General features: G+C 35.7%; 1 protein-coding gene across 1 annotated transcript; it reads left to right on the top strand.

Moving 5' to 3' along the window:
- The first annotated feature begins 6 nt into the window (after positions 1 to 6).
- On the top strand, positions 7 to 26,162 carry MPHOSPH9 (M-phase phosphoprotein 9). Its single transcript, XM_032199227.1, has 23 exons — positions 7 to 135; positions 929 to 1,079; positions 2,410 to 2,499; positions 5,562 to 6,082; positions 7,068 to 7,191; positions 9,181 to 9,271; positions 10,523 to 10,629; positions 11,014 to 11,139; positions 11,966 to 12,402; positions 13,280 to 13,438; positions 14,552 to 14,639; positions 15,386 to 15,601; positions 16,477 to 16,524; positions 16,897 to 16,961; positions 18,665 to 18,766; positions 19,456 to 19,593; positions 20,015 to 20,190; positions 20,965 to 21,129; positions 21,447 to 21,567; positions 22,365 to 22,468; positions 23,339 to 23,550; positions 24,092 to 24,160; positions 24,806 to 26,162. Exons 1-23 carry the CDS (start codon positions 29 to 31, stop codon positions 24,905 to 24,907), a joined length of 3,519 nt encoding a protein of 1,172 aa, XP_032055118.1. The 5' UTR covers positions 7 to 28; the 3' UTR covers positions 24,908 to 26,162.
- Positions 26,163 to 27,008: the final 846 nt, after the last annotated feature.

Below are 27,008 nucleotides of genomic sequence, written 5' to 3'. Positions count from 1 at the left end.
AGGGTCACTTCATTCTGGGACATAAGATATGGAAAACCATGACTTGGTGAATGCTGTGCAAGAAGTCCCTTCAGCTTCTGTGGAGTCTGATGTCAGAAATACCCACAGCTCTGTTTGCAATTTGAATTGTAACAGGTAAATGATACGTTGAAGGCATTACTAACAAATGCTTCTGTTATTTTTGTTATTCATATGTAGCATGCTTGATATATCATTGTTACTGAGGTGAAGTAATATGTAATACTCTAATATATTTTAGTTTTCTCTACAATTGCAGGTAAAATGTTTAATGAGAAAAGCCTTAATGAAAAAAGTGTTAAAATCTTCCTTAAACTTTGTAACTTCTGTTGCCTTGTGCATCTTAGAATGGGGAGGGAATTGTTTTTCTTTTCGATGTCTAAGATATATTCAATGAATAAGAAGGGCAAATATAGACTAACGGCCCAAGTGTCAGATTAGGAGTAGTTCTCCTTGGCTGATGTGCCGAGATAAGAATTACAAGTCACTTACTGCTTGTGCAGCTTCTCAAAATGAGGCAGTAGTCTTGAATTTTGTAACTCGTTGTTTCTCAGGTTATATCTGTAAACTGAGGACCTTAGAATCTATGAAGAAGCATACAGATTTGATGAAAAACTGTCTTTATTGACATTTGTACTAGTGAGCAATAACATTTGTGCTGATTATGCTGTCTTGGAAAGCTCCTGGGTTTAAATGGTATGTAAGATAACACTGTAGATTCTGAGACACTTTCTTGAAAAACAACCTCATTCTTATGGATGTTGCTTTTTTCAGCATGATTAAGGTCAAATGTAAATTAAGCATATAATTCCTTTATGATTGTATAGGGTCTGTAGCATATTATTTTGGCCACTATGTTGGACAGGTGGCACAATAAATAATTGAAATGTTTTTCCTCATGTTTCGCCAGAAGTCCCTCGTCCAATCCCAATGGAGTTTCTGGTTACTCAGGGAATAGCAGGTCCTCGTTAATACCTGGTTCCATTGAGCTGCTTTCCTCCTTCGTGCGAGATATCCAGAGTGTTGGAAATGCTGACTCAGAAATTGTGAAGAACTGTGAGGTATTTGATATTCATGTTTATATCAAAGAAGAAAAAAATATTAATGTATCAGCTTTGCCTTTTAGAAGATGAATCTAGTGATAGTACAGTTTAGCAGTGAGAGATTAAATACATCTTTGTCCTTTGTGATGGGACAAATGCTTTTACAGTGCTGTGAACTAATCATGTGGATGGGTTTTGTTGCGATTTCATCTTCGCTTTTTATGTATGAGTGTTCTACAATTACAATTCTGGCATGAATGTTTTTTTCAGTGTTAAGACAGCAGTTGCAAATTTTTGAACTGAAAATTTTAAACCTCTATTCAGCACTTCAAGATGAAGTCTAAAGAGATCCTAGAAAGTAGTTGTTTTTTTTTCTTCTAAAAATGTCTGTCTCAGTTGCATCATTTATTTATTCTGTTTGTAAAGAGGTATAGATTATTAGTTCGTTTTCAGATTTAAAACAACACAAAAACCATTATCTTGGTGCAATGAGCTGATTTTCACAATCCCTTTTTCCCCTTTTTTTTTAAATTTTATATTTTATCATTATTTTTAGTCTCTGCAGGGAACATCAAGTTTCCACACCATGGGCTGGTTCTTGCTGAATTTTTGAGCTTTCTGGCTGCGCTCCAATAAAATGTCTTCTGACAGATGCTTAATTTGGTGCTCTTTAACAGCTCCAAGAAAAGATTGTAGATATCTGCATTTAGGCACGTGTTTTATGTCCTGTGTCCTAGGCATCAAATACCAGGCTCCATAAACATTAGCATAAAACTAGTTATAAAAATTCAGAGTTTACCACATGTTAGGAACACTATGTATTTATTTATTATCTTTTAGTTTTCACTAAACAGTTATACATCTTTTTCTTTGGCTGAACTGTTGAAAGGAAGATTTTCTGTATTGGAGCAAGTGGTTCACTGGACGTGAGGATACTTAATTACCAATTTTAAGATTGCCTGGATCTTATTGAACTGGAACCTGCCTTTCCAAACTTCAATTGTATTTTTCTGCCATCTGTGTTTTCTTTTAAGTTATTATTATTTTTTTTAATAGAATAACTCACTTCCCTTGTTCATTTTTTTTTTAAAGCCAAAATTAATTGTAGAGATGTACTATCTTTTTGCGTAGAAGGATTTTTTTTCCAGTGAGTATGTCTATAGTGAATTGTTTGCTGTGATTGATGTGACAGGGGTCTGTATGTATTGTGGGGTGCACAACCAGAGTGATAAAATTTGTATTATGTCAGTGCTTAAGTATAAGATTGCAAAACCATTATGTAACTAGAGTAGAAGGTAAGAGATTCCGTATGACTACGCCTTAATTATTTTACTTTGTGATTTAATAGACAAGGTGGCTGCAGTTATTGAGACTGGTAGAAAAGCAATGCCAGGAACAAATAGTTGCCCAGCAAGAACAGTTCCACCACCAAATCCAAGTGAGTAGTGATTTGTTCGTGTGGGTGGGTTAGGTTAAATGTTTCTTTTTCTTTCTTTCTTTCCCAACTGCCATGCAAAACAGCACACTACAGTGTCGGGCACTTTTTTTCTCTTTTTGTTTTCCTTTTTTTTTTTTTCCTCCCCTCCATTCCTGTAAGTGTACTGGGCCTGGCAATTCAGGTAGCCAGTTACTGGGACTGGACTGGCAATTTACAGTGTATATAGTTGAGATAGCCTTGGCTAATTAAACAAGTAACTGGTAGGAACCATTTCAGAATTGAGGATTCTTGGATTATTTGTTTTCAGGCGTTTATTGTCAAAAACGGTTCAGAACGCCCACACGATAATTGGACTTTGTAGGTACAAGCTGTTTTATGTTATCTGTTAGACTGTGTCATTTCTAACATTGAAACAATGCAGTTTTCTTTTCATCAGAAACTGTTGTGCAACTTGTGATTCCCTAGTCTAGACAGTATATAGCACAGGAGGACTTTCACTGGAATAGCTGAACACCTCTTTCACCCTTTGGTTAAACAGTCTCCTCTCTAAGAAAGACAGATGGCTCACATGAAGATTCACGTTTTTGCTGAAGTGTATTTATCCATTAAACCAGAAGAAATGTATATGTATGTATAAAAGACAGTATTCTCTAACTATATAATGCTTAATGTCTTCATCATTTTGGTTGCTGTTTTTCCCTTCCCTTTCCTGATGCCCTCTACACTAGTAGTAATCAACAGTTCCTGAACTGAATTAACAAGAGGTACTGTCCTTTTATCCTATCTCCTGTTTCTCCCCCTCCACCTTTCTTTCTTTTCTCTCCCATCTTGTTGGTTTTGTCCCACCAGTGTTTCCTTATCCTCATATTTCTTTTCCTCTTACTGTAGTGGTTTGATTCACTTGTTGCTAATGGTAGTCTTGACTAATCCATTGTGTTGCCTTTGCTGTTTTTTGTCTTTATTAATAGGAAAGGCTACCTCTGGAAGAGTTTAGTTCATGGTATCCACAGGGACTTAACTAACTGCATGAACTGCCACACTAAATGTAAAAATCAATGGCTGTAACGTATTTTCAGTTGTATGAATGCATTAGGTAAACTAGAGGGAACTATTTCAAACTTAAACTGGTAGGCTAGTGAATTTTCTAAAACACAGGGGATTCAACATGTTCTAGTAATAATAAAAATAAAACTTCAAATTAATAACCTACTATTTGGGGTCAAAGAGCAAGGCGCTGCTTTAGCATTGACATGGCTCTGAGATAAGACTTGCTCTATGCTGTCCTTCAAGACCAACTGTTCTTACGAAAATACATTGTCATAACAAAAAATGGGTCAAAAGACCTTGAGTTCATTTTGGAATTATGCTGGGGTCAGCCCTCAGCTGGTTTGAATTATGCAGTAAAATACAAGTGTGCTAATGACATCCTGTCACCAACTGCATATCATCTTAAGATCAGGATTTATTGAAGAAGATTCAAAAACATAAGAAAGCTACCTATAATCCCCAAACTCTATACAAATTTCTGAAATCTCATTTTCCTAGGTCTTTTCTTCTCTTGGAACTATTTGTGACTATACAAGGAGAAGTAGAAGTACTGTTTAATTAGAATAATAGTCTTTCACCTTTCCTGCAAAGTACTATTGACAAAGATTAAATGCCAGCAGGGAATCTGATCAGTTTTTTCCACCCACAACTCTGTTTTTTCACTTTTATGCTCCCTTCCTTACCTTCTTCAACAAAATGATTCAAATCACCAAAAAACTTTGTTATTGCAGAAATGTCATCCCTGTTTTTTTTTTTTTTTTTTTTAACAGGAAGACTGACCTGAAATTCAGTTGTTAATAGTTTTGCAAATTTGTAGAACATACAAGGCTTGATTCTGACTAGCATTGCACGTCAGTTCCTTTAGAATTAAGCCTTTTTAAAAAAATAATTCTTACTTTAAAAGAACAAATGATTTTTGATCAATTTGTGCTTTGCACCTGCTATTCTTATCTGAGTAATGTCCTGTAGTTCTGTGAATAAAGCAGTACTAGAGTTTCATGTTCTTAAAATTATTGAAAGTTGAGTTTTTTTTACCAGGGAGAAATTGGTTTGAAATGTATTCTTGAAAACTGCCATATACTCTGGTCTTGTAATGTGTAATAAGAGCTGTGCGCCCCCAGAGAGTTCAGGAACTGCAGCACTGCTCTGCAGAAGTGCAGCTCCCTGGTCAAAGGACACAGCTGTGGGCACTAGCATGAAGTCTTTTCATAGCCCTTGACAGAAAAATTAGTTATTTCAGTATACTAGTACACCACTAAACAATTCAGTATAGTAGATTAGTTCATATATGCATATATATATTTATATATATATAAATATGTAAAATAATTCTTTGCAGGCATTGCAGACTAAAAAGTAAATAACCTGTTAAGTCTCTTCAAGTGACCTTTTTATAGGTTTTCTCCACTCTATCAGAGACCAAAAACCAATAAATCAAACTGTAAATATTTTTATTAAATGAACTACCCAATAATGCATTACTTAAATCAGCTATTTTGAAGCCACGTTTTATGTGAATAATCTTACAGAGGTACATTATTCCTATTTGTGTAACAGAGTAATGGTTTATTCTTCCATTAAAGCATCCTTACAATCTTCAAATATGTAAATCCAAATTGAAAAGTCTTTTAGACTTTGATTTAGCCAATGACTTTGTCCACTTCTAATGATATGCCTAGATAACTGGTATTTCTTTAGGTGGCTGATAGGTAACTGTAGTTCTGAAGGCATGTGGCCAATACACGCATGCATGGTTTTTTATATAAGTAAATGACTCCTGAGACCTGTAACTCACTGCTTGGATATTGAGTTGTTACCATTCACCTTTTACTGTTATGCACAGTATGCATATATCTACTTTATGCATGAGATGTGGACGCATTGAAAAATTGGAATTGTTTGAAATAAACGCACTAATTCCCTTGCTAATAACGTGAATTGAAGATGGATCAAGATATAAATACGACTTGTAGCATGATCTCATGGGAATTTTGCCTTTTGTTTTTATTCTTTAGCTGATTCAGGATGAAATAAGGCAGTTAGTGAAACTGCAGATCAGCAATTGGGGTGTTGGCAAGAGCAGAAGTTTGCCTGTGAAGGTTACAGACACTTTTTCGTCAATAGGAAGTCAAATGGGGATGCAATCTGAAGTCTCTGAAGAAAATGAATGCATTGTCAATCAGCTTAGATCTAATGAATCAGAAACTCAGCCAAATGCATCTGATCTGTATCAGGAATGTTTTGCAAATGACGCTTCGATGAACAGTGGGTATGGCACCCTTTCTGCCTCTGAATTGAACGCTAGCAAATCTAATGACGTTGTCAAGTGCACAGACTGCACGGAGAAAACTTCTCAAGGACAGGGTGATGCAGCAGTATTGCAGAGTGATGCAGCTGTAGCCACTGTTCAAAATACAAGAGAACTTTTACCAAAAAAAATAGAGGAAAACTGCTCATCAGGAAGGAATGATATTTTAGGTTTTCCTGTTGAATGTGAACATCAGGTAAATGAAGCGCAATGTGGAAGAAAAAGCAGGTAAGTGGTAAACTTTCCAAATTTGTTAATTTATTATACAGTCCTCACTCAGTAAATGCCTTTTGGTAACTAGAAATATGTAAGAACTGAATGGAACTTCTTGATGGTAAGAACTAAAAAAGCAAAAGTAAACACATGAACCCCCCAAAAAACCTAGGTACTTGGTAGATAAATGTGTTTCTTTAGTCTGACGTTTCTGTGTGATGCATATTTGCTTCTGCAGTGTTTACCTATTGTAGATATGTTGGGAGAAAAATACAAAACTCTCCTTATTGTAAGCATGAGCTAAGATAAAGTTTGCATATACTGTTTTATCTACACACGGAAATTTAGGTGCTGATTACCAATTTTACATGACGCATTTTGCTGTGGTACTCAGCCATTTTTGCTATTTTATATGAATGTATTACAGTAATAATTTGTATCAGACAACAGCCAAATGTGTGACTTTTTCTATTTTTGTTGTTATTTTGTTTTTAGTTTTGTTTTTCTTTTGTTATGTCCAAAAGGTGAGTGGATCTAGTAAACTTTTTTTTTTTTGAGTTACTTTGGCTCATCTGTAAGCCATAATAACTGACCAAATTCTGCTCTACTTGCAGAGAATTTTCAACTCTCCCTGTCAGGCTAGACTATAAAGGCAGTGGCTTCATACAGCCGTGACCAATATCAAAGCTCACATGGGCAGCATGTTGCCTGCGAATCCGTGATAGTATTTTGCAGAGATAAAAACGCTCTGTCTGTTGGAAAAACAGAGAATTGTGAAAATGAACTTGTCTTGCTACTATGTTAGGAAACACAGAAACAGCTTTCTTTAGAGGATTGGTTTTGGAGATGTGTTATCTCAACATACAAGGTAGATCATAATGCCATTGATGTGCACGTTCTCTTCCTTCTTTCTGTTGAAGTTGATTTCTGTAGGGATCATTTCTCCATTGAAAAAGGGAATATATGTTTATGGTATATATGTGTGTTTCTTATCATCTAGTAAGTCTTTAACATCATGGGCACAAAAGTTGAAACAAAACCAACCCAAAAGAATAAATGCAGAAGAAGTACAAGTAGCCTCTATGCAAGGAAATGAACAAGCAAAGAAATTACCACTGGAGAATGTAAGTCGCCTTCCGATTTAGTTTTATTTTTAAATTTTTACTCTTGTCACTCCTAGTTTTTAGAGTTATAGTATGGTCTGATTCAGTGTTTGCTTTGAAATTTGAAATTTTTGAAATTTGTTTTGCTTGCCTTGAGCATCTGAGTAGTGGTTTTTCCATTGATATGTCTAAAGTTCATGTGGGCAGAGTTTACGACTTGGATCCTTCTATGCCTATTCAACGCTGCTATTTTGGCTTATTTTATTCCTTGCCTAGTTTTTTTTTTTTTTTAACTTGCCTCAGTGGCACACGTTCTTTCCTTGTAGAGATAACAGTCACATTCTCAACTAAATCATCAGGTCATGGTAACTTATTGTGTCCCGTCATTTTTTTAAAGGATCTTTGTTTTACAAATGTTGTCTTCATTTCAGCTGTTGATGTCTCTTTTGGTATACAGAATTTAATGCAAGCTGCTAAACTTTTTGCATATTGAGACATTAGCCACTTTGTTCAGGACTAATAGTGTTTTTTTTTTTTTGTGTGTGTGTGTGTTTTTAGCAAACTCTTAGGCTAAAATCCAAACTTTTTTTTTCTTGTATTGTTTCTGTAAGAATAATAAATTTTATGCTTTTATATGGTCATGATTTGGCTAAAATGAACTACTCCAAATTCAGTTACAGCACTGGTTACTAAAAAAACAACCCACACAATAGAAGTTTAGGAGAAATTTTGGCTTTTTAGAACTATTTGTGGTAATGCCTATTGCCACGATTGCAGAATTGGCTCAAAATGCTTCTTTTGAGATGAATTTTATTTTTTTGTGTGTCCCTTCCCTCTTCCCCACCCTCTGTGATTAAATATTTCCTTCTGTATGTCCATAAATCTAATTATTTTGGGAAGTTTAACCATATATAACATTTCTGACCCAAAAGGACATTATGCAACATGATTGCATGAGTATTCATCATACATGTAACTGAAGTTTTTGAATTAGTTTGAATATATTAATTGTCACAAGCATCTGTATGCTATTTTTAAGGAAATAATTCCTGAAATTCTGAAAGGCTTCACCTACAAGAGAATAGGAGAGCTAGAAAATATGAATCACTTGATACAAGGCAGGGTCAGTTTTCTTTCCTGTGGTCACTTTGAGGGTGATCCAGAAAGGGTAATCATAGCAGTTTGTATTTGCTCTTTCTAGTCTTCTATTGTCAGTGCAAACACTATTGGCTAATGGAAATTAGTGTCAGAAACACAGATTTTGAAAAAAAATCTTTGTGTTCCTTTGTAAGAATTCAGTTGTTGCCCCTTCAAGTTCCTTTCTTCCTCCTTAGACAAAGGAGAATACCTTAATAAAAACATCAAAAGGGACAAAATAGCCTTGAGGTAATACCCTACATAATTCAAAAAGTTGTACTCTAGTTCTAAACTTTTTTTTTTTTTAGCTGAAAGTTTTTTAGCTCCTAAAAAGTTTGGAGTGAAGGGAAGGCGGAAGTTTGGAGTGGAGAGGAGGAGGCTATGTAGTATCTTACACAGGGGGTATGTAGTATCTTGTCTATCTGAGATGTTAGACAATATTACCTCCTGATTTGTGGTAGGTGGAGGCATAACAGCTGAATATAAGAAATTCCAGTCTTAGGGTGAGCAAGGAGTAACACTATCGGTAAGTCATCATCCCTCTATATACTTGCACCTTTTAAGGAGCAGGAAGGTTTAGGTGACTATCCAAAAAGTGTATTTTTATAATACCTCATCTAAAAAATAAGTGGACTGGCACATGAATTAGAAGCTACCAGCATCATTTAATTATATGGCTTATCTTGGTTCCCCCTTCTGGCTTTGATTGCCCTTAAAATAAATTGTATAGGTTTGGATCATCATCACTAAGTTTAATCCCTTTGTGTAAAAAGGCTAACAGCATCTACATGCAGTTTTTTTAAATTAGACTCTCAATTTTTTTTCTTGCCTTGCAGTTTTTGTTAAAAGCTTGTGTTCTCCTTTTAATTTTAGACAAACTCTACTGATTCTGTTTTGCCACCTTACACTTTTTACCTCAATCAACCAACTGAAAGCCCAAATTCCTTAGTGTCCGAAGCTTCAGGTATTGTTAATATCTTTTCCTTAAATTTCCTTTTCTGTTGATTTGTGTTTTTAGAGCTTACTAGAACGTACCTCCAATACTTCTGGAGAGGTACAGAGGGTATAAGCACAGAAAAACTGTTAATTTTTGATATAGTATAATTCTGCTGCTCATGGTCTTGCTTCAAACTGATGGTGGCTCCTGTGTATCACTGCTGGCAGATGCAGGGCTTTGGGCAATTTTATTTTTCTTTAAATTTCTCGATGCTTCAAGGCTGAGCTTTGTATTTAAAATTGTTTCATAATGTAATTACTGTTAAAATCATGGTAGGGGATAAAATGACCTTTAAAAATATTAGCACCACTGATGGTTTAGTAATCACAAGAGTGCATGGTAATAGAAGCAGAATTCCTGTAAGCCAAAGGAGTGATTCAGTAGTTCTGTGAATAAACAAGAACAAAATAATGCAGTGTGTAATGTGAGGATTATTATTATTTTTTATGTTGGGGTGTGTGTGTGAGTGAAGGGGGTTGTTTTTTGTTTTAGTGTGGTTTTGCTTCTGTTCTTTTGGGGGGTAGTTTTGTATGGTATTGCTGATACAGTTTTATTGGTTGCTTTATTTTATTTTATTTTTTGTCAAAGCCAAACAACTAATTTATGTATTTTGATCATAACACGGTGGATCCACTTCAGTAACAAACAGGGATACGGAGACGTAGCCCTGCAAATGATGTATATTTCTTCTACACAACCACACATATAAGAAACTGAAGTGGGATAAAGACTGTTTAAATGTTCCTCTTGTGCCATCCCACAGTAGGTGGGTCCCGGTAGGCTGTCTTTTTGCATGTTACGGTGAGCACCAGCCTGAAGAGTTTGTAACCTTGAGTGGCTGTCTAGAATTATTCCTTCGGCATTATAAGTTTTAAGAGCTATACTGGCATTGTTAGAAATGTGGCAGTTTATTGTAAATGAGGCTATGACCTTGAACACCAAAGAGTATATCTATATTTTCACTAATTTGCGCCTTTAATTAGCGATGCTGTGTGATGTAATACTGATAATGTATGTTGCTTGTGTTTGGCATTGAGATTTTTGTAACTTCTGCTAACAAATACTTCAGTAAAATCCCTAAGCAATAGATGCTAGTGATTAATACACTACTCTTGTTCGTTGGCAGAGTAACATCTTTCTAATGGTTTTGGGGATTCCATCTCCATAGGAGTGAGATTGAAATTTTAACCTTTTTTCTCCAATGATTCTTTTCATTAGGACTTTCGTACTGGAAACTAGATGAAAAGGACATGTATCACTCTTTACCAGAGAACTTCAGAAATGAGTTCACTGATGTTTTCTCCACAAAAGTATCACCAGATCAGGTAAACTTTGCTCATGTTCTAAAAGTTGTGTTATATTTGTCATCTTTCCCCTTTTCTACAAATGGAAAGAATCAGCCCTTCAGAAAAGAAGTTTTCTGTGAAGCCTCCTTTTGTTAGCTCACTGTCTCCATTATTCATTTACCCTGGCTACCTCCACTTGGAATTTACTGACCTTCTGTCATCTAAAGGAAATGGTGTAAGAGACAAGAAGAGATTAACTAGTGTATTAAAGGTGTATTTGCCTCATTAACGACAGTTCTTTAAATTGGGTGCATTGAATAGAGCCTTTGTTTTTTCTGAACTGTTTCATTAGCCAAAAAAAAAGTAATTGGGGATGAAGGGTTGTGTTCAGCAAGACTAATGTAGCAATTTTACCTCCTTCAGTCATCTTCTGCTGATGAAATGAAGCTATCGTCGTTGAAGGATATTTATCAGAAGAGACAAAGGGAAAACAAGCAGCTGCCAGACATGAATTTTATGCCTTCTTCTCAGTCAAGTCACCCACCAGAGGTAACATTATTATCTTTGTTCCACATCTCAGTTTGAAGATATGATAGGTTTTACAGGCTGCTTTCACATTAATCGGCACCTGCTGCCACCTCCAGTGCTGTGCTGGAACAGCAATTTTTGCAACTGTGCAACGAGCCAGACTGGGAGGGGATCCAGCTGAAAAGAACCCCTGAGAACACTCTGGGTGAAGGAGCACCTTTGCAGCACACCCTTGAAGGTGACACAGGGGTGAATCTGCTGAAGCTGATGAAATGCACGTGGGACTGCAGTTGCAGAAGCAGGGTTTTCTTATTATTTCCTACAAGACAAGTTTCTTCCACCTCAGAAAGTGAATAAGCACGGGTTGTGGAAGTATTCTTTATTAATTCTGTTTCCATACCCAGATCCAGGACATAGCCTTTAGATTTTCCTCATGTATGTAATGTACAAGGCTACGCAGGGGCTAATAAGTGACTGTCTTGTTTATGTAATCCACAAAATGATTTTAGTAACTGCACAATATTATTGCTGTAGCCTGCAAGCAAACATCCTAATTCGTTTATATATATGGCTGAAATTTTCTGGACAGCTACAGATGCTGGATATATCATTTATTCGTACCAGAAACTGAGAAACACACGTTGCAAGCATTGGGTAGATGTATCATCTTCTGAGCTGTTACAGATTTCTCCATCTTTGCACTTGCTTGTCAATATCAAATAATCGTAGTAATATTCAGTGTAATTCCTGCAATACATTGTATGGATGACTAATGTATACAGATTAATTCCATTTACATGACCAAAAGTTAAAACAATTCTTTTTAGTATTGTAACTTATTTCCTAGATCTTGACGTTGGACCCAACCCTGCACATGAAACCTGGTCAGCAGAATCCAGGCCATTGCTTTTTCAATATTCCTGAAGAGACTACTCCTTTTTCTCCAGACTCTATGGCAGAACCTGGATTTTCAAGTCATTGTGATACAGACTCTTTTTCACGGACAAGCAATTCATCTCAGTGTGATGATTCCCCGAAATATCCTGCTGGTAGCAGAGCTGTGCATTTGGACCTCTGGAAAAATCACGCAATTCCAAATGAAAACAAGGCCAGCTGTCCTTTTCCAATGGCATATACCGATGCTAATAGTGATATTTTACTCAACACTGAGGAGGAAGAAACATTAACTCTAACTCCATCTTCTGTTACTCAGTGTGCTGACAACAGTTTACCAGAATATAATCTTTCAGTGGCATCTGTTGAAGATCCTGTGATAATGTCAAAGTAAGTTTTTTTTTTTTTTCTTTTTTTTTTTTTAAAGTTAGTTCTTTCATGAAAGAACAGTACTGGTGACATGAACAAAACATGCACATTCTGTGAGCTTAGAATGTAGCTGGGCATTGCTTTTTTTTCTTTCTTTTTCTTCTTCCTGAAGTACAAATGGCATGGAGATAGAACAGTTATTTTCCACTTGTTATAAATGCCTTTGAGACCATACTATTTAATCTAAAGCACGGTGTTTGTACTGTCTTCCTTGATCCCCATGAATATCTGAGCCTTAACTGGAACACAAAACAGTTTTCCATATTTTAATTTTTATTATTTCTGTTTATACATTAAAATAAAAGTATATGCTTAATTCATAGGCTGTATGAGGGTGTTGATTTAGGTAGAGAATTTCAAAGTTCTGTCATAGGTATGGTTCCTAATTAAGAGTCAAATGGTAGGATAAGCCCAGAATTACTGTACTTAGGAAAAATAAATATCCCCCAATCACAACTGAGGCTCTCGTGATTTGTGCAGTGACAAGCAAATGTGGCATATATTCCATGTGTGAGGGCTTATGCAGAGGGTCTTGACTGTTTCAAGACGGTTCAATTTGTGTGTTTCCTGGTTAATTTCTTGTGCATATTTTCTGCTGGGTAGAAAAGGAGAGAAGGAGTTAAGCTTTGTGTTATTAATGTGAATGCTTCCATGCCGGCCTTGGGTGTCTGACACCACTGCTTTAGATGACAAATTTCCTTTGCTTCAATTTGACTGTAACAAAGCTCTGCAAGAGATATTGATGTGCTGAGTTCATTACATCTGAGTCAGTGTATCTGGCAATGCGGGGTCATGTTGATAGCTGGAAACTTTTTTTTGTTCTTAATTTTGAATATAGGATTAGGCAGAACTTGAGGGAAAAACATGCTCGACACATAGCTGATCTACGAGCTTACTATGATGCTGAGATACATAGCTTAAAACAGCAGCTAGAGGCAAGCCATAAAGCTGCTTCTTCTGAAGATTTGAAGAAAATCAATCAAAATCTTGCTGACAGGTACTGTTTATCCATCTTTTTCTTTCTCTGTTACAGGGTATTATTTCTACTTTAAAAACTACATATGCTTGTGTAGAATATCTTGCAATGTCTGTCATTCCTCAATTCTGAATGTTTCATGCATCTATGATACTAATATTTTACTACTAAACACACATTTTGCATTATTTAATGCATCTTTTTAAGATTGGTTTAAAATGACTGCTAGGTGATAAGTGGGATGTTTTGACCAGAGGTCTTGTTTGACCTGATTTTTGCTGAAGGTAGGATAAGTTTTGCTCAAAAGCAGTTGGCTGGCAGGCTGAGGTAGTCCTGAGCAATCTGTAATGGAAGTATCGCTGTCATAAGATAATACTTGCCTGTCGTGCTGATGAACATCATCCCTCTTTATCTTTCACATCAAAACTACCAGATGTTTCCAGATGTTACAGGAAAAGTCTTGAATTTATTGGTAGCTTTATAAAGCCAATTTACTAGTCAGTGCTCTTTGACCAGATATTACTGCCGGGGGCTGTGTGCCTCGCCTGTGTACTTGGTGCCACTTGGGTGACTGCTGTAGAAGTTCAATGTGATTTTATATCATTACTGCCAGTCAAAATACATATTAAAAATTTAGACAGTTAAAATACTTTGCAAAATTTATGGCGTTCGGAGTAATTAAAAAACTGTGTGGGTAGCTGGGTCTCTTCCGTACTTCTCTTTTAGCAGTAGTGGGTTCTACCTATTAAAAGTGACTTCTGAGCAGTCATTTACTGAGTTACAAGAAGCTTGTGGTATGCTTTCAGTCATTAATTATCACACAGCATCATCAATTAGCTCAAGTGGAACTCCACTCTGGTGCCTCTCAGCTGCTTCTGGTCGTGGAGCTCTTGTGCACAGACTCCAGATGGTTCTGAGCAAATGTTCCCGCTTTGCTGCTTGCCCTCTGAGCACCGCAGCCTTTCTGTGCAGAGGTGCTGGGTGCTCACTGCAACAGCTGTATAGTATGCGAAGAGGTCCCAGGCTGGGTACCAAAATTAGAGGGGAAAGGAGGAAGGAAAGGCAGCTATAAAAGGTAGATTCATTATTTGAAAGCTTAAGAGATTTTTGATTTTATCTCTCTTTTCCATGTAGGTGTGACCAACTAGATGCAGCTCTGAATGAAGCAAGCGCTCGCATAAAAGCCCTTGAAAATAAGAATAATATGCTAGAAAAGCAAGTGGTAAGTATATGTTTGTGGTGACATATATTAATTCAAGTTGCTTTTTAACTAAAAGGGTAAGAGAATGTACTTATTCATTGTTAAGCTAATCTGTATTTCTGTATTTTATTTTCAACCTTTCTCTTAATACAACATCAGCCAGTATGTTACACAGGCGACTTTCCTAGCCGTGTTTCTGAAGGCTCCTTGCTTGAATCATAATCACTTTTGTTTATAAACAATCCTTTATAGAGACCAAATGAAGTTTAATAGTTAAATATTGTCATTCGTTTCTGATGTCTCACTCTAAACCAGAATCAATTAAAAAAAAAATCTAATTACTTCCTTTTTGATTTCTAATTAGAGCTGTGTAATTAAGAGGAAATCTCATTTGCACTGGGGCAAAAATATTACCTGTTTAAGTGTACTTATACAGCCTTTCTGGCTAGGTCAGACCTGTTTGTTTATGACTGCATAGTTGAATTTATTGATGAAAGAACAGGGCATTCTGTCATGGAAGTTAAATGCCTGGAGAGACTAATTCATTCCACCTTTTAGACATTTTTCTTTGCTGGGAAGCAAGACAAGAAGTTGGGATTGGAGGTGTAACCTCTAGATGTTTTAAGTCATATAAAATGAATATACCTCACAGAAATGCACATAATCTTGTACGTCTGTTGATGAGCTATTCTGTTTAGATGATTTTAGTTTCTGAACTAAAAATCTGCAAGGTAAGCATTATAATTAATGTTGTTTTTCTTCTACAGACAGATTGGAGAGAACGTTTTTATGCTGTTAGTAATACTTCCAAGGTTTTACAGGAACGTATTGAAGAAATGCGCACAAATAATAAAGAGAAGGATAACACAATCAGTAGACTAAAATCAAGGCTTAAAGATCTAGAGGAAGCATTTGAAAAAGCTTATAAATTATCCGATAATAAGAATGCAAGGTTAAAAGAAGAAAACAAAATGTTTCAAAATGTAAGTAAGAAAATGTGAAATGATTTTTACAGTTGCATTGCATCTTACTAACACAGCAAGTCCTGGGTGTTTTTGCAGTGGTATACATACTCTGAGTAGTTTTCCAAGACTTAATGCGCATCTGAGGGAACAGAAATATTCTGTAGACTGCTTTGTAGGCTAGGTGTTAGGTTATACTACAGACTTGATAGATATTTAAAAACAGTTATTTAAGGCAGCGATTATGTACGTGATGTGGTAACATTTGCTGTAGCCTTTCTCAGGTATTTTATTACTTTGTACTATTAGCTCATCTTTCTGTAGAGGTATTGTAGAAAATAATTTCAGAACAAGTTACTTTTTGTTCTCCTGAGTTTATGTGGAATGGACTGAATCTCTTTTGTAAGTCATCACTGTTAATTTTATGTATAATTTTAGACTGAATCAAAGTGATTGTTCTTCTGATTCTTCAGTAACAGCTTTATGGAATGTTTGATTCGTTTCGGGAAAATGGGTACTAGGAGGAAAAGAAACATGATGCTTTAAATCCTTTATTTATTTATTTATTTTCCAAATAAAACCTCAAATACAAAGTCAACTTTAAAGCCAGGAAAAAGTTCTACTGTTCTGTGAAGAGTTCTACTTCAGCTTCTTCAGTTCCTTTTAAAGATAAATTATAGGACAATAAGAAATATGTTGTGCATGTATTTCTTGTCCCTTCTATAACTTTTTTTCTGATTAGAAGATGCTAGAGCTTAACAAATAATATTTAAATGCATTCTGTATATCCCATAGTGCTTATAAGCATGTTAGATAAGTAATTTATTTTATAGCACTCAACAAAAATGTTAGTTATGTTTACTCTTCATATGTGCTTGTTTTTTTGTTTGTTTTAGCTTTTAGGAGAATATGAGTCCCTTGGAAAAGAACATGAAAGAGTAAAGGTAAGTATGCACTAGTTAATTAAAAACCCAAGCTGGTAAAATCTGTTGTAATGTATTGTAGAATTAACTGACTTAACACAAGTATTTAGGAAAAAGACAAAATGAAAGATCCATATATCTTTTTGCTGAAAGCTTTTTACTGCATCTTCAGAGTCCCTGAAAAGGGAAAAAGAATGAGTTTAGAGTATATTGTGTTCTAGTTGTAGACAGCAAAAATACTGTGAAGTCAAAGCCGAAGAAATGTAATGGAACTCTATTTCAAATAGGAAGGCATATTTAATGTATTATTTTCAAGATCTAAGTTATTGTTTTTCTTCTGTAGACACTATGTAGTTTCCAGACTTATTACTTTTTTCCTTTTGTACTTTGTAGGATACATTAAATGCAACTGAAAACAAATTGCTTGACGCAAACACCCAGATTTCTGATTTGAAAAGGTAAATGTGAACGTTATTACTATTTTAACAATATGAAATACAGCCTGTGGCCCAGACTTTTAGTCCTGGACTATCAAGTCTGTATATTTGCAATCTTAATTACATCTTATGAAGTATTTCATGTTGCTTTATGCGGCTTTGCACAAATATGAAGAATCTTGTTTTTTCTAAGAAATGTGGTGTGTGTTTTTACTTCCTTGATCACAACCTCTTCCAGTGAGAGCAATTGCTTCCTCTCTGTTGTCAGTCAGATAACCCAGCCAGTCTGCTGCTCAAGCTTTTGCTACCAAAGTTGTTTCCTCAGGAGCCCCCATCTTCAGTTTAGCAGTCTCTATGCAGGTTTTTAGGAGTGAGGATGCTGACAGGAGTCCACTATTTGAGATTATGGCTCCTGAATGTGAATAAAGGACAGAAAGTGTTCCATATATAGCAGAAATAATACCTGCTATGGATGTCCCTCAGGAAGCCTGGATCTGTCTCGTGGTTGGGAGAACAGATACGTATTGAGCTTTATGCTTTCTGGGCAGGCACTAGGCAACAGTCGTGACCATCAAGAGTTTTATGGCTATGGATGTGTCCTCCAGTTTGGGATTTCTCAGCTACTCCTAATCAAGGGTGTAAAACAGCATGGTTGTTCAGTGGCGTTTAGAGATGTGTGGGAGGAGAGGACTTCTGAGAGGGCTCTAGGGCAGGCATTGTAGAACTGCAGTGGGGTGAGGTGTGATGTCGTTCATCTCCCTCAGTGCTTTTCTGGGGGCATGTGCTGTTATTTCCTTTCCTGTTTTATATGAGCAGCTGAAACCAAGACTGTTAGAAATATTATTTTTTTTGTGCATGGTTTTTGATGATTCTTCTAGAGATGTGGCTACAAGTTCACCTCAAAATCCATTCCAAATGTCATAGCAACCAAGCATTAACCTGTGTAAAGTTAAAACTAAAATAAGAAAAAGCAAATGCATTTTCAGGCATATGTGTTGCAATCCTTTGTTACTCAGATCACCTGATTTTTAAAGAAGAAGAATGGAAAGAATGAATAGCAAGAATTTAAGGAAGGAGTAGAAAGGAGCCAAAAATACACTGCCTTCAATTTTTATTGTACTGTTGAGGAAATAAAGAGAGTGTGAAAGAAAGTTCAGTGTGGTATTTCTATTAGTGCTTCTATTTTTCCTGCCTGACTGTTGATGCTGCTAGCTAGGGATCATTCCATACTCATAAAGTGGAAAAAAGCAATTTTTACATCCTGTTCTAAAACCCTGTATTTCTATTCTCCAAGCAGCGAATGCCTAAAATTGTATTGCACTGAAGATGTGGGCTGCATGAGCAGCAGATTGGCAGTTAACCTGAGTGACACACAGGAGAAGGAGCCACCCACTAAAATCAGTCAGGGAGTCCTTTGCGTAGATTCCTCATTTCAAAGAGGAAAAACATTTGGTTGCCTCTCCCAAAGCCCCTAGGAGTTGAACGCTTTGATCCACAGCAGTATCTCCTGGTCTTGTCTTTCTAGCTAGGTCACCTAACCTATTTGACTTAGAATACAAACACATATTTATCTACGTATTTATGGATAGATAGAAATCTCATAGTTATTCTTGTTCTTCTGCTCTACTCAGGATATCTGAATAAAAATGAGTAAACTCCAGGAAATATGATGTCTCTTTATATATTTTAAATCATCTTATGCATCTTTGCTACTTTTCCATTAGGACGATTTCAAAACTTGAAGCTCAGCTCAAGCAGGTAGAACATGAAAATATGTTGAAACTTCGCCATATTACTGAAAGTCGTTTAAGAACCTCTTGTGCCAAGTAAGTGAATATTCCAATAATATGAAAACAGGTCACGTGCTTTAGAATACTTTAATGTGTTTTGGGTAACAATGTATAAAGATGTCAGTCCATAGGCTAAACTGGATTAAGCACATGTGATGTAATCCCAAGACTTCATATGCCAAGAAATTATTAAAAAAAAATAATAATCAGATAACACACGTGTTATTTGGCAGACTGTCTCTAGTCTTCCTACATGAAGACTGGTCTCAGTTGCTAAGCTGAATAGAGATTTCCATGCTCAGCAAAGATCTTGGGAATAAAATCTAATAGTCCAATTAGACATTATAAGTTTTCTTTATGCCCTTACGTCTTTGTTTTAAGAGGCTCATTACTGCTTTTTATTTTTCTAACTATAGTTTGTACGGGTATGCTGTGAGTAGTGTGGAAGTTCAGTTAAAATGCATACTCCGGTATGGATTGTGAATGTATGTTAAAGAAGTTAGAAGTTGGTCTCTCTTCTGTTTTGGTGCTTCTATGTCTTAAAGACCCGAAAAGCTGCTATTTTTCTACAGTATTTACAAAGTTATTGTATATTTGTTATTTGATTCTAAGTAGAACAAATAAGTAATACTTTTTTTTTTTTTTTTTTTTTTTTTTTCAAGAAAAATTCAAAACCATTCATAATTCAGAGGTTTTGTTTGTTTGTTTGTTTTTTGTTCCCACAGCAAGTTGGCAACTCCTGATGTCAGCAGGCGAAAGTGGCTGATACCAGGAGCAGAGTATTCAATCTTCACTGGCCAGCCCTTGGAAGTCCAGGAAAGCCCGAAAGACAACAGACTAGAAGAAACCTATATTCCTTCAAGGTGAGCAGGTTTCCTTCAGTCTCCAATGTGATGTGAAGTTGAACAATTCTAAAACATAATTTTATTCAAAATTGACCAGATTCCTATTTCCAGACTTTGCTGCTAGTGCAAAGCTTCAGGTGTAGTTTCATTTCTCGGTAGTTTACCTTCTTCCTCAGAAGTTGCTAAGGCCTCTGTCAGTATTTGTTTACTTTGAAGAAGATGTCAAATTATCAAGCTTATCTCATATTTTGGATTCTTGGATTGTCTGTAACACAATTGTGTGAGGTTCTTGGCAGAAATTAAGAACAACTCTAAAAATCTTGCTTTGTCAACTGTAAAGATCAAAATAAATTTCTCCCATTTTTTCTGTTCAGCTTGCATTTGGATTGCTGAAATAAAGCTGGAAAAATTGATCTTTCTTCCTGCTTCTTTCTTTAAGGCATCATTCTCCTCCTGAAAAAGACTCCTCACAGGAAGACTCTTCAACAAACTCAATTGAAAAGAAAGAAAATGGGATGTCAGAAGCACCAATTATAAAAGCCTTCAAAGAACTTGGAGAAGGAAAAGCTTTTAAAGATTGGGGTACACAGACAGAAAAAGAAGACTCATCAGCTAGTAATTTTTTAATTTACTTTTATTTTCCTAAGCTTGTCTTTATGGGCCTTTCTTTGTTTGCATGTCTTTTGGTTTTGTTCTCATCATGAAAGGTCATCCATCTTCAGTGATGGGGTGAAATGAATGTGGTTTTTAGTATGCAAATTTCTGGAGTTTTCCTAAGAAAATTCAAAATGATACAGCTAAGGGGCTTGTTTAAAATAGAAGGAATGCAAAGGTTGCTGTTAGGTCTCAAGCTAGAGAGTAGTTGATGTCCTTTTTCTAAGAATAACGTAGTATTTATAAACAGTTAATGGAGTCCTAACAGAATTCTGGCTGGCTCTAAATCCATTTTAGTTTTGTTCCCATAGTGCTGTATCAGAATGTTATTATGAAAGCTGGCATATGTATTGTGGAACTGCACTGAGACATTCTAATAATGTTGATTTGGGAAGCCTTGTAGTTACAAAACATCGAGTCATTCTTAAATGCTTATGGTCTTGGTTCAGGCGGGTACTCCAAGCTTCTTAACCAAAATAAGCTTTTATCCTGCTTTTCGTTGTCTGTTATTTAACATCATATTTCCCTTGTGCTGCAAAGCACCCTTTCTCATAAGTTAGTGAAACTATTTCGTGAATGTGATGGGCAGGAAATGAGTATTAAGTAAAACAGCACAAATGTTTGCACGAGGCAGTCTAAGTGCAATTGTTGTAAAAGCTGAGTACAAGAGAGTATTTGTGAGTTCTTGTATCAAAAAAGTATTGATTGATGTAGTCACTTTTTATTTTTAATTAGAAGCAACAACTCGACGTCAAACAGTTGGATTTGTTGAAACTTCTTGCATTGCTAACCGGTCCCCAGAGAAAGGTAAAGACCAACAGAGACCAAAACGGTACAGCTCCCCTTGTGGCCAGAGGTCATCCTCCCTTCCTCCTTCAAACAGGAAATCAAATACTCCAAGTAAGTGCTCTTCTGAAGTTTGGTTCATATTTTTTGCATGCACACAAGGTATATAAATAATGGAAGGCTGCTCTAGAAGAAAGAAAAATAAAAGTATGATTTCTGCATTATTCTAGTAGACAATATGGAAAAAAGCTCTAAAATCATAGAAAACCCAATAATTTCATTTTTCTGTATTGTGTTGACCTTGTCATATAATTTAAATAAACACATAGCTTTGACAAGCATTCTTTAAAGATGTAAACATAAGATCACATGAATGGGAAATACTGCGCAGAGAGAATTTTAGGTACTTGAATGTACTTTGTCTCTCACAGCAAGACGAGAGATAATGTTGGCGCCAGTGTCTGTGACGTACAGCCCAAAACGATCTCCAAAAGAAAACCTCTCTCCTGGATTTAGCCATTTGCTTAGCAAAAATGAAAACACAGTGACAAGGTATGAATTTTGTGAATACAATTGTGTTCTGATGATTGTAATAGCAGCAGTATGTTTATGCAGGCTTAATACTGTTCCTGCTGGTTTTTGTTCATTTAAAAAGTTGTGGAAAATCTGAGTCATGTGAAGATTTCTAAACATAAACCTAAGTTTTACTTCTTAAAACATGGCGAGAAAAATCTGGAATGCTTTCTGTAATCTAGTGTTTACCAAGGAGAAGTGTTGTGTTTATTGTTATGTGTCTTGCAATGACATTGATCGGTGACAAAAAGGTTATAAAAGAATTGTTTTGTGGAGTAAGTCCAGATTTACAGGCAGCTTATCAGGAAATGTAAATAAAAGTTGAAACTAGTATCTACGTATTGCGTCATTTATAAGCATGTTAGAAGATGCATAAGCTGAATTTTCTGGTAACCGAGCTATGTAATATGATTTCTGTAGAGGTCTTTGCTTGGTAAAGGTTGTAGACTTTTAAAGAACACGCTTAGCTGCAAGATTAAAGTGTAGGACACATGTATGAGGAAGAAGAAATGTGTAGCACCACTCTGGGTTTTGGGAATGACTGTGTGGGAGCTGAGTATGTTCGGGAGTGATGGTTTGGCCTATTCCAGAAGAAAGACACATGAATGAAGCATTTTGGAATGTGAAGTTGGGAGTGTATTGGGACATGGTACTACTATGGAAATTGTTTTCTAAACAATTTGTTTATGTCCTACCTTTAACCATCTTGGTTAAATACTGCATCAGTTGATAAATCATTTCTAGCGAATAACTGTTGCATGCTTCTCATTCTGTAGATTTGATATACTTCTAGATGACCTGGAAACTGGTCCTGCCTCTACTTTACAGCACAGTAATCCAAGAAAAAGGCTCCAGTTTCTCTCGCTAGATGATACAGAAGGTAATCCTCCAAAGCAGGGGAAAATGTTTCTTTGTACTTCTTTTTTTGAGTTTATAAAATGTACTTTATCTCCCAACAGAAACATTTTTACCATAATTTCTTCCACATTGGTAACTGCTGTTTAAATAGAAAGCTGACATGTTACTCCATAAGGTTCAATTTCTAAAAATCCTCTATATCTTGTCTTATTACTGTAGACTGAGAAATACCATTCATACAGGATTTTATTTTTATGTATATGTGTGTGTGCACAAACGCAACAGAAAAACAAAAATAATTAAATTGAGAAAGAAGGGCAATATGTTTCCCTATGCTTAACTCAGTTATGCAATGCATATCTTACTGGAGTCTATATTAAGATGTACACACTCAGTCAAACTAATAAAATTCCTATCTGTAATGCAATGTTTAGTAACAGAAAGAGTAAATATAATAAAGCCAGTTGTTTAAGATTTTTTTTAAATGATTGATTGAACCAAATCTTTCTAATTTTCTAATTCTTGTCACAATGTTCTGCTTTTGTTTTTATTAATGTAATTATTGAGATGGGTGTTTTCATGACAGCTAGTCTACATGGTGATATTTAGAAATGTTGAGCACAATACATTAATCTGTTTGTTAACAAAAAAAAATATGCTGTGTTATAAAGATTGCTTGAAAGATGACCCATCCAAATGTTTTGCATTCTTCTGGGAAGTTTGCTTAAGGCAAGCTAATGAGGCTTTGCTACTTCCTATCATTTTATATACCTCCAAGATCACACTGCTGTTCCTGTTTTTTTTCATTTTTTTCTCGTTTTCTTTTTCTATCCTATCTAATAACTTAATAGACAATTACAAAACAAATAAAAGCAACCTGTTTTGTTGATAGGAAGGCAGCATTCAGGTGTCAGACACAGCTCTTGTGCTGAATCTGTCAATCCTGGAGTGAAGAAGGCAACAGCATGGGATGAGAGGAGCGTAGCACAGAACTATGAGCCATTGCTGTCACCTTGTGAGGGAGACTTCAAGTATGCACCGAGGATGAAGACTCTGGCTGAAACAGAGAGGCTTTTTGATGAGCTGACTCAAGAAAAGCAACAGGCAAAGATGATTTTTTATTTTAATGTTGTGACTAAACATAGTTATTGTATGAGAGGTGAGGGGTATAGCTGTATTACCTACCCCATGCATGGCTGAAGTTCATGCGTAATTTCCATCGTTAATGTGGGAACGTGCCATTATCATTCACTGCTCTGCTTCTGACACTATAGTCCTTTACTGTTTCCAACTTTGTTAAAGGAGAGTCATTTTAACTTGAACACAGTGTGGATGGAAGGGTTGGAGTAAATTTTCTTTCTTCTTTAATGGACAGTAGCTTAACTCAGCCTTTCAAACCAGGAAGGTTATTTTGGCAACTAAGAGTGTTCTCTTCAAAATGCTCCTTGAGTGTCTACTTCTACGATTAACTTTTGTATTAGTTTGGTGTGGCATTGTGTTATGGTAACATAAGTTGTTGTTTAAGAACAACATTGGACATGTATCTGTGGCTTATGTAGCTCACCTCTCTGTGTAAGATTAATTAGGAAGGCTTATATTGGCTCTTGAGGCTCTAATTTACATCTGAAATATTTTCTGTTATTAGATTGAGGCTGCATTGAGTCGAATTCCTTGTTCTGCTGGAAGAATGACTTTGCAAGCAAGATTAAATCAGGTGCAAAAACTTTTACCTACAACTGTTCTCTTCAGTTGCTCTTCCACAATTTGAGGACACATAGTTTAGATGAAAGTTCAAATTTTGAAATTGATATAAGTGCAATTACTATGGGAATTTTACCTTTCCACTGAGAGTTGTTCCTGAATATGGCTGAATTGCAAATCTGTTTAAAACGTTGTCTCTAGACTTTGAAGCATTAAAAGATAATGGGGAATTTACATCAATTTAATCATAAATGCACTCTGAATTATCTTGTAAAAGGTGTAAGTTAGTGTGATTTATGACAATAATTCAAAAAATAATAGTTATATGTTTATATATTTTTATTGGTGTGACTCCAAATGCCCAAGCCAAAAAAAAAAGGAATGGGAGCAGCAGGAGGAAAAAAAAGTCAACAACCCACAAACACACACACACACACACACACACACACATTAAAAAATAATATGAGAAATCTATAGGTCTGGCTCTAGTTTTTAGATGCTAACAGAATATGATAGCAAAATATCAGAAAGGATACTAAAAATACTACTAGATACTAAAGGAATAACAGTAGTATATTAATTTTAGAAGGATCACTGGATTTTGTTGTATGTTATTAAATCCTTTTTTTTCCCCCCTTTCTTTTTCTTTAACTGCTAGGAAGCCCTGGAAGATCGCTTGGAAAGGATTAACAGGGATTTGGGATCAATACGCATGACTCTGAAAAGATTTCATGTTTTACGTACCTCTGCAAATCTTTGACAATTCACTCTTGAATTCAAATAAGCTTTTTTTTGCACTAATATATAATTATGCACTCAGTAAATGCAGAATTGTTTTGTATTTTTATAAACCCTAAATAGTAGTTTTACAACTATGTTACCCTTTACACACAGCAATATTTTGTACTTCAAACAGCCACCTATATTTTAAACATATTTTTGTTACCGTTGAGAAATTGATGTTTATCCTGTATTGTAATATTTTTAGAAATATTAATTATTTTTAAATAATGATATTCAATGTATAATAAGAAGAAACTAAAAGGCAGCTTGTTTTTGGAAAATGACCGTGTTATCTTTTTTGCACTTCATTTTCCTCACCATTTTATAAATATCTATGCTATGTTGTAAATATAGCTAATAGTAAATTTTGAATTTTCATACAAAAGGCAACATGAATTACCAGTGTTATAACCGCTGCTATATGGTAAATCCTTTTCTTTTAAGTCTTACAACTTGGATATTTTTCCATTGTGACAAACAACTGTGAGGAATACTTTCATTATGGCTGGCTGGCTGCAAATCGGTATATGTTTTGCTAGTTTGGCCGCCTCTGGCTACCTTTGTAAAATACTGCTCTAAATTATTTGGTGTCTCCCAACAGTTCAGGGAGTAATTCTTTGATATCACGAGGACCAGGATTCGTGAGATTGACAGCGGCCAGCTTACCTCCCACCGAGCAGCTCAACTCCAGCCGACACCGCGGGACGTGTAACTACCCAACTGCAGCTCCTGTTTTAAAATGCTAGTTTGGGGTTTTGTGCCATGCCAGTGTTCTGACTGCAGTTATAAGCACGCATTTCCAAATGAAATCCAAGCTATTTTTGTGACCATACATGCATTTTTCTTGGTGAAAAATATGTATTTGCTAGCTGGCATGTTGTTGAATTACTGTTCAACATTGATATTTTAGTTTGCATTTTAATATTAAATAAATGTTTAATTAGATTCTTTCCTCTAGCCCAAGAACAATAATAGGTTCTGGGATATTACATCAGCGATAATGTAGGTTTTAATCATATTGTGTGTTTCAAATTCTGTCCTTGTTCAAGATGTTTAGCCACCAATTATGTGATTATTTTGCAGTGGAAAGGCCAGAATAGCTGTCATAAAGGAAGCTTGTGAAGGTCTGTTTCTAAAATTAGAGCGCTTTTGTTTTAAGATATTTAATGAAGAACTGTCCTACCCATGCACAGTCTTTTTATTTTTTTTATATAAAGTGTTTTTTGCCTCCACTTCTGCCATGTGGGTTGCTTTTAATATAGGATGAGAATTGGTGAGAAGTCAAGGATGCTAATTACTCATTTTCTCTTTTACTCTAAAATGTTAAAATTGGGCCTGAATGCTTGGAGATGACTTGCTTGAATATACTTCCTGGCTACACCAATAGATTCAGAATTTTCATGGTATTTCATATTCTTAATTAACATTTTCCCTCAAAAGAGGGGTTGAGGGAGGGGAAAAAAAAAAAAAGTGACTTCCCAGTGTAACTCCAGTATTTAGCTGAACAAGTTTTTTTTCCCACCATTTTAAATTATTAACAGGCAGAATTTAGAAGTATCCTTCAAAAGCAGCATTTTTCACAAGGAACCCATCACTAGAAAACTTAGCGTGGGTCCATTAATGGTCTTGTTCTTTCATCAACACTGCAGCAAAAACAAACAGAACTTTCCTGACAAGCATTTGAAACAAGCAGGTAAATCGGTTCAGCTCTTTCAGTGCCTTTCCTTATAACCTCCCTTTACTTTCACTCCATTCTCTCCAGTGCTATTCATATTCATGTACTTTTTTATTACATCCAGAAAACTGAAGTGTGAGTCAGAATTTATTTTTTAATCAAAAGTCCTCCTCCATCTGTTGGAGCTCTTTAGGCTATTTCTGTTCTATTATAACACTGAAGGGAAAAAATAATATCTAAGTGTTGCTCTTCGTAAACTTCTAGGACAACCTTTTCAAATAAATGTCTGGCTTAGGGTGACCTGTTTCAGTATGGTGCCTTCAACCTGATTCTTCAGAGGGGCAGAGAATCTGCAGTTCCAGATTAAATCAGTGGGAGGCCTGAATGCTTAGTGCTTCTGAAA

Source organism: Aythya fuligula, chromosome 17 (assembly GCF_009819795.1).
Source record: "Aythya fuligula isolate bAytFul2 chromosome 17, bAytFul2.pri, whole genome shotgun sequence".
Taxonomy (NCBI): Eukaryota; Metazoa; Chordata; class Aves; order Anseriformes; family Anatidae; genus Aythya; species Aythya fuligula.
Note: the sequence above shows the minus strand (reverse complement) of the source record. Positions and strands in the feature narration are given on the sequence as shown.

Bases quoted from the DNA above. Each gene is read 5' to 3' on its own strand.
- MPHOSPH9 (XM_032199227.1), top strand. From the start codon at position 29: ATGGAAAACCATGACTTGGTGAATGCTGTGCAAGAAGTCCCTTCAGCT. The intron at 16,525-16,896 runs GTAAGTATGCAC...TGTACTTTGTAG, and splicing joins AAGAACATGAAAGAGTAAAG to GATACATTAAATGCAACTGA. The intron at 21,130-21,446 runs GTAAGTGCTCTT...TGTCTCTCACAG, and splicing joins CAGGAAATCAAATACTCCAA to CAAGACGAGAGATAATGTTG.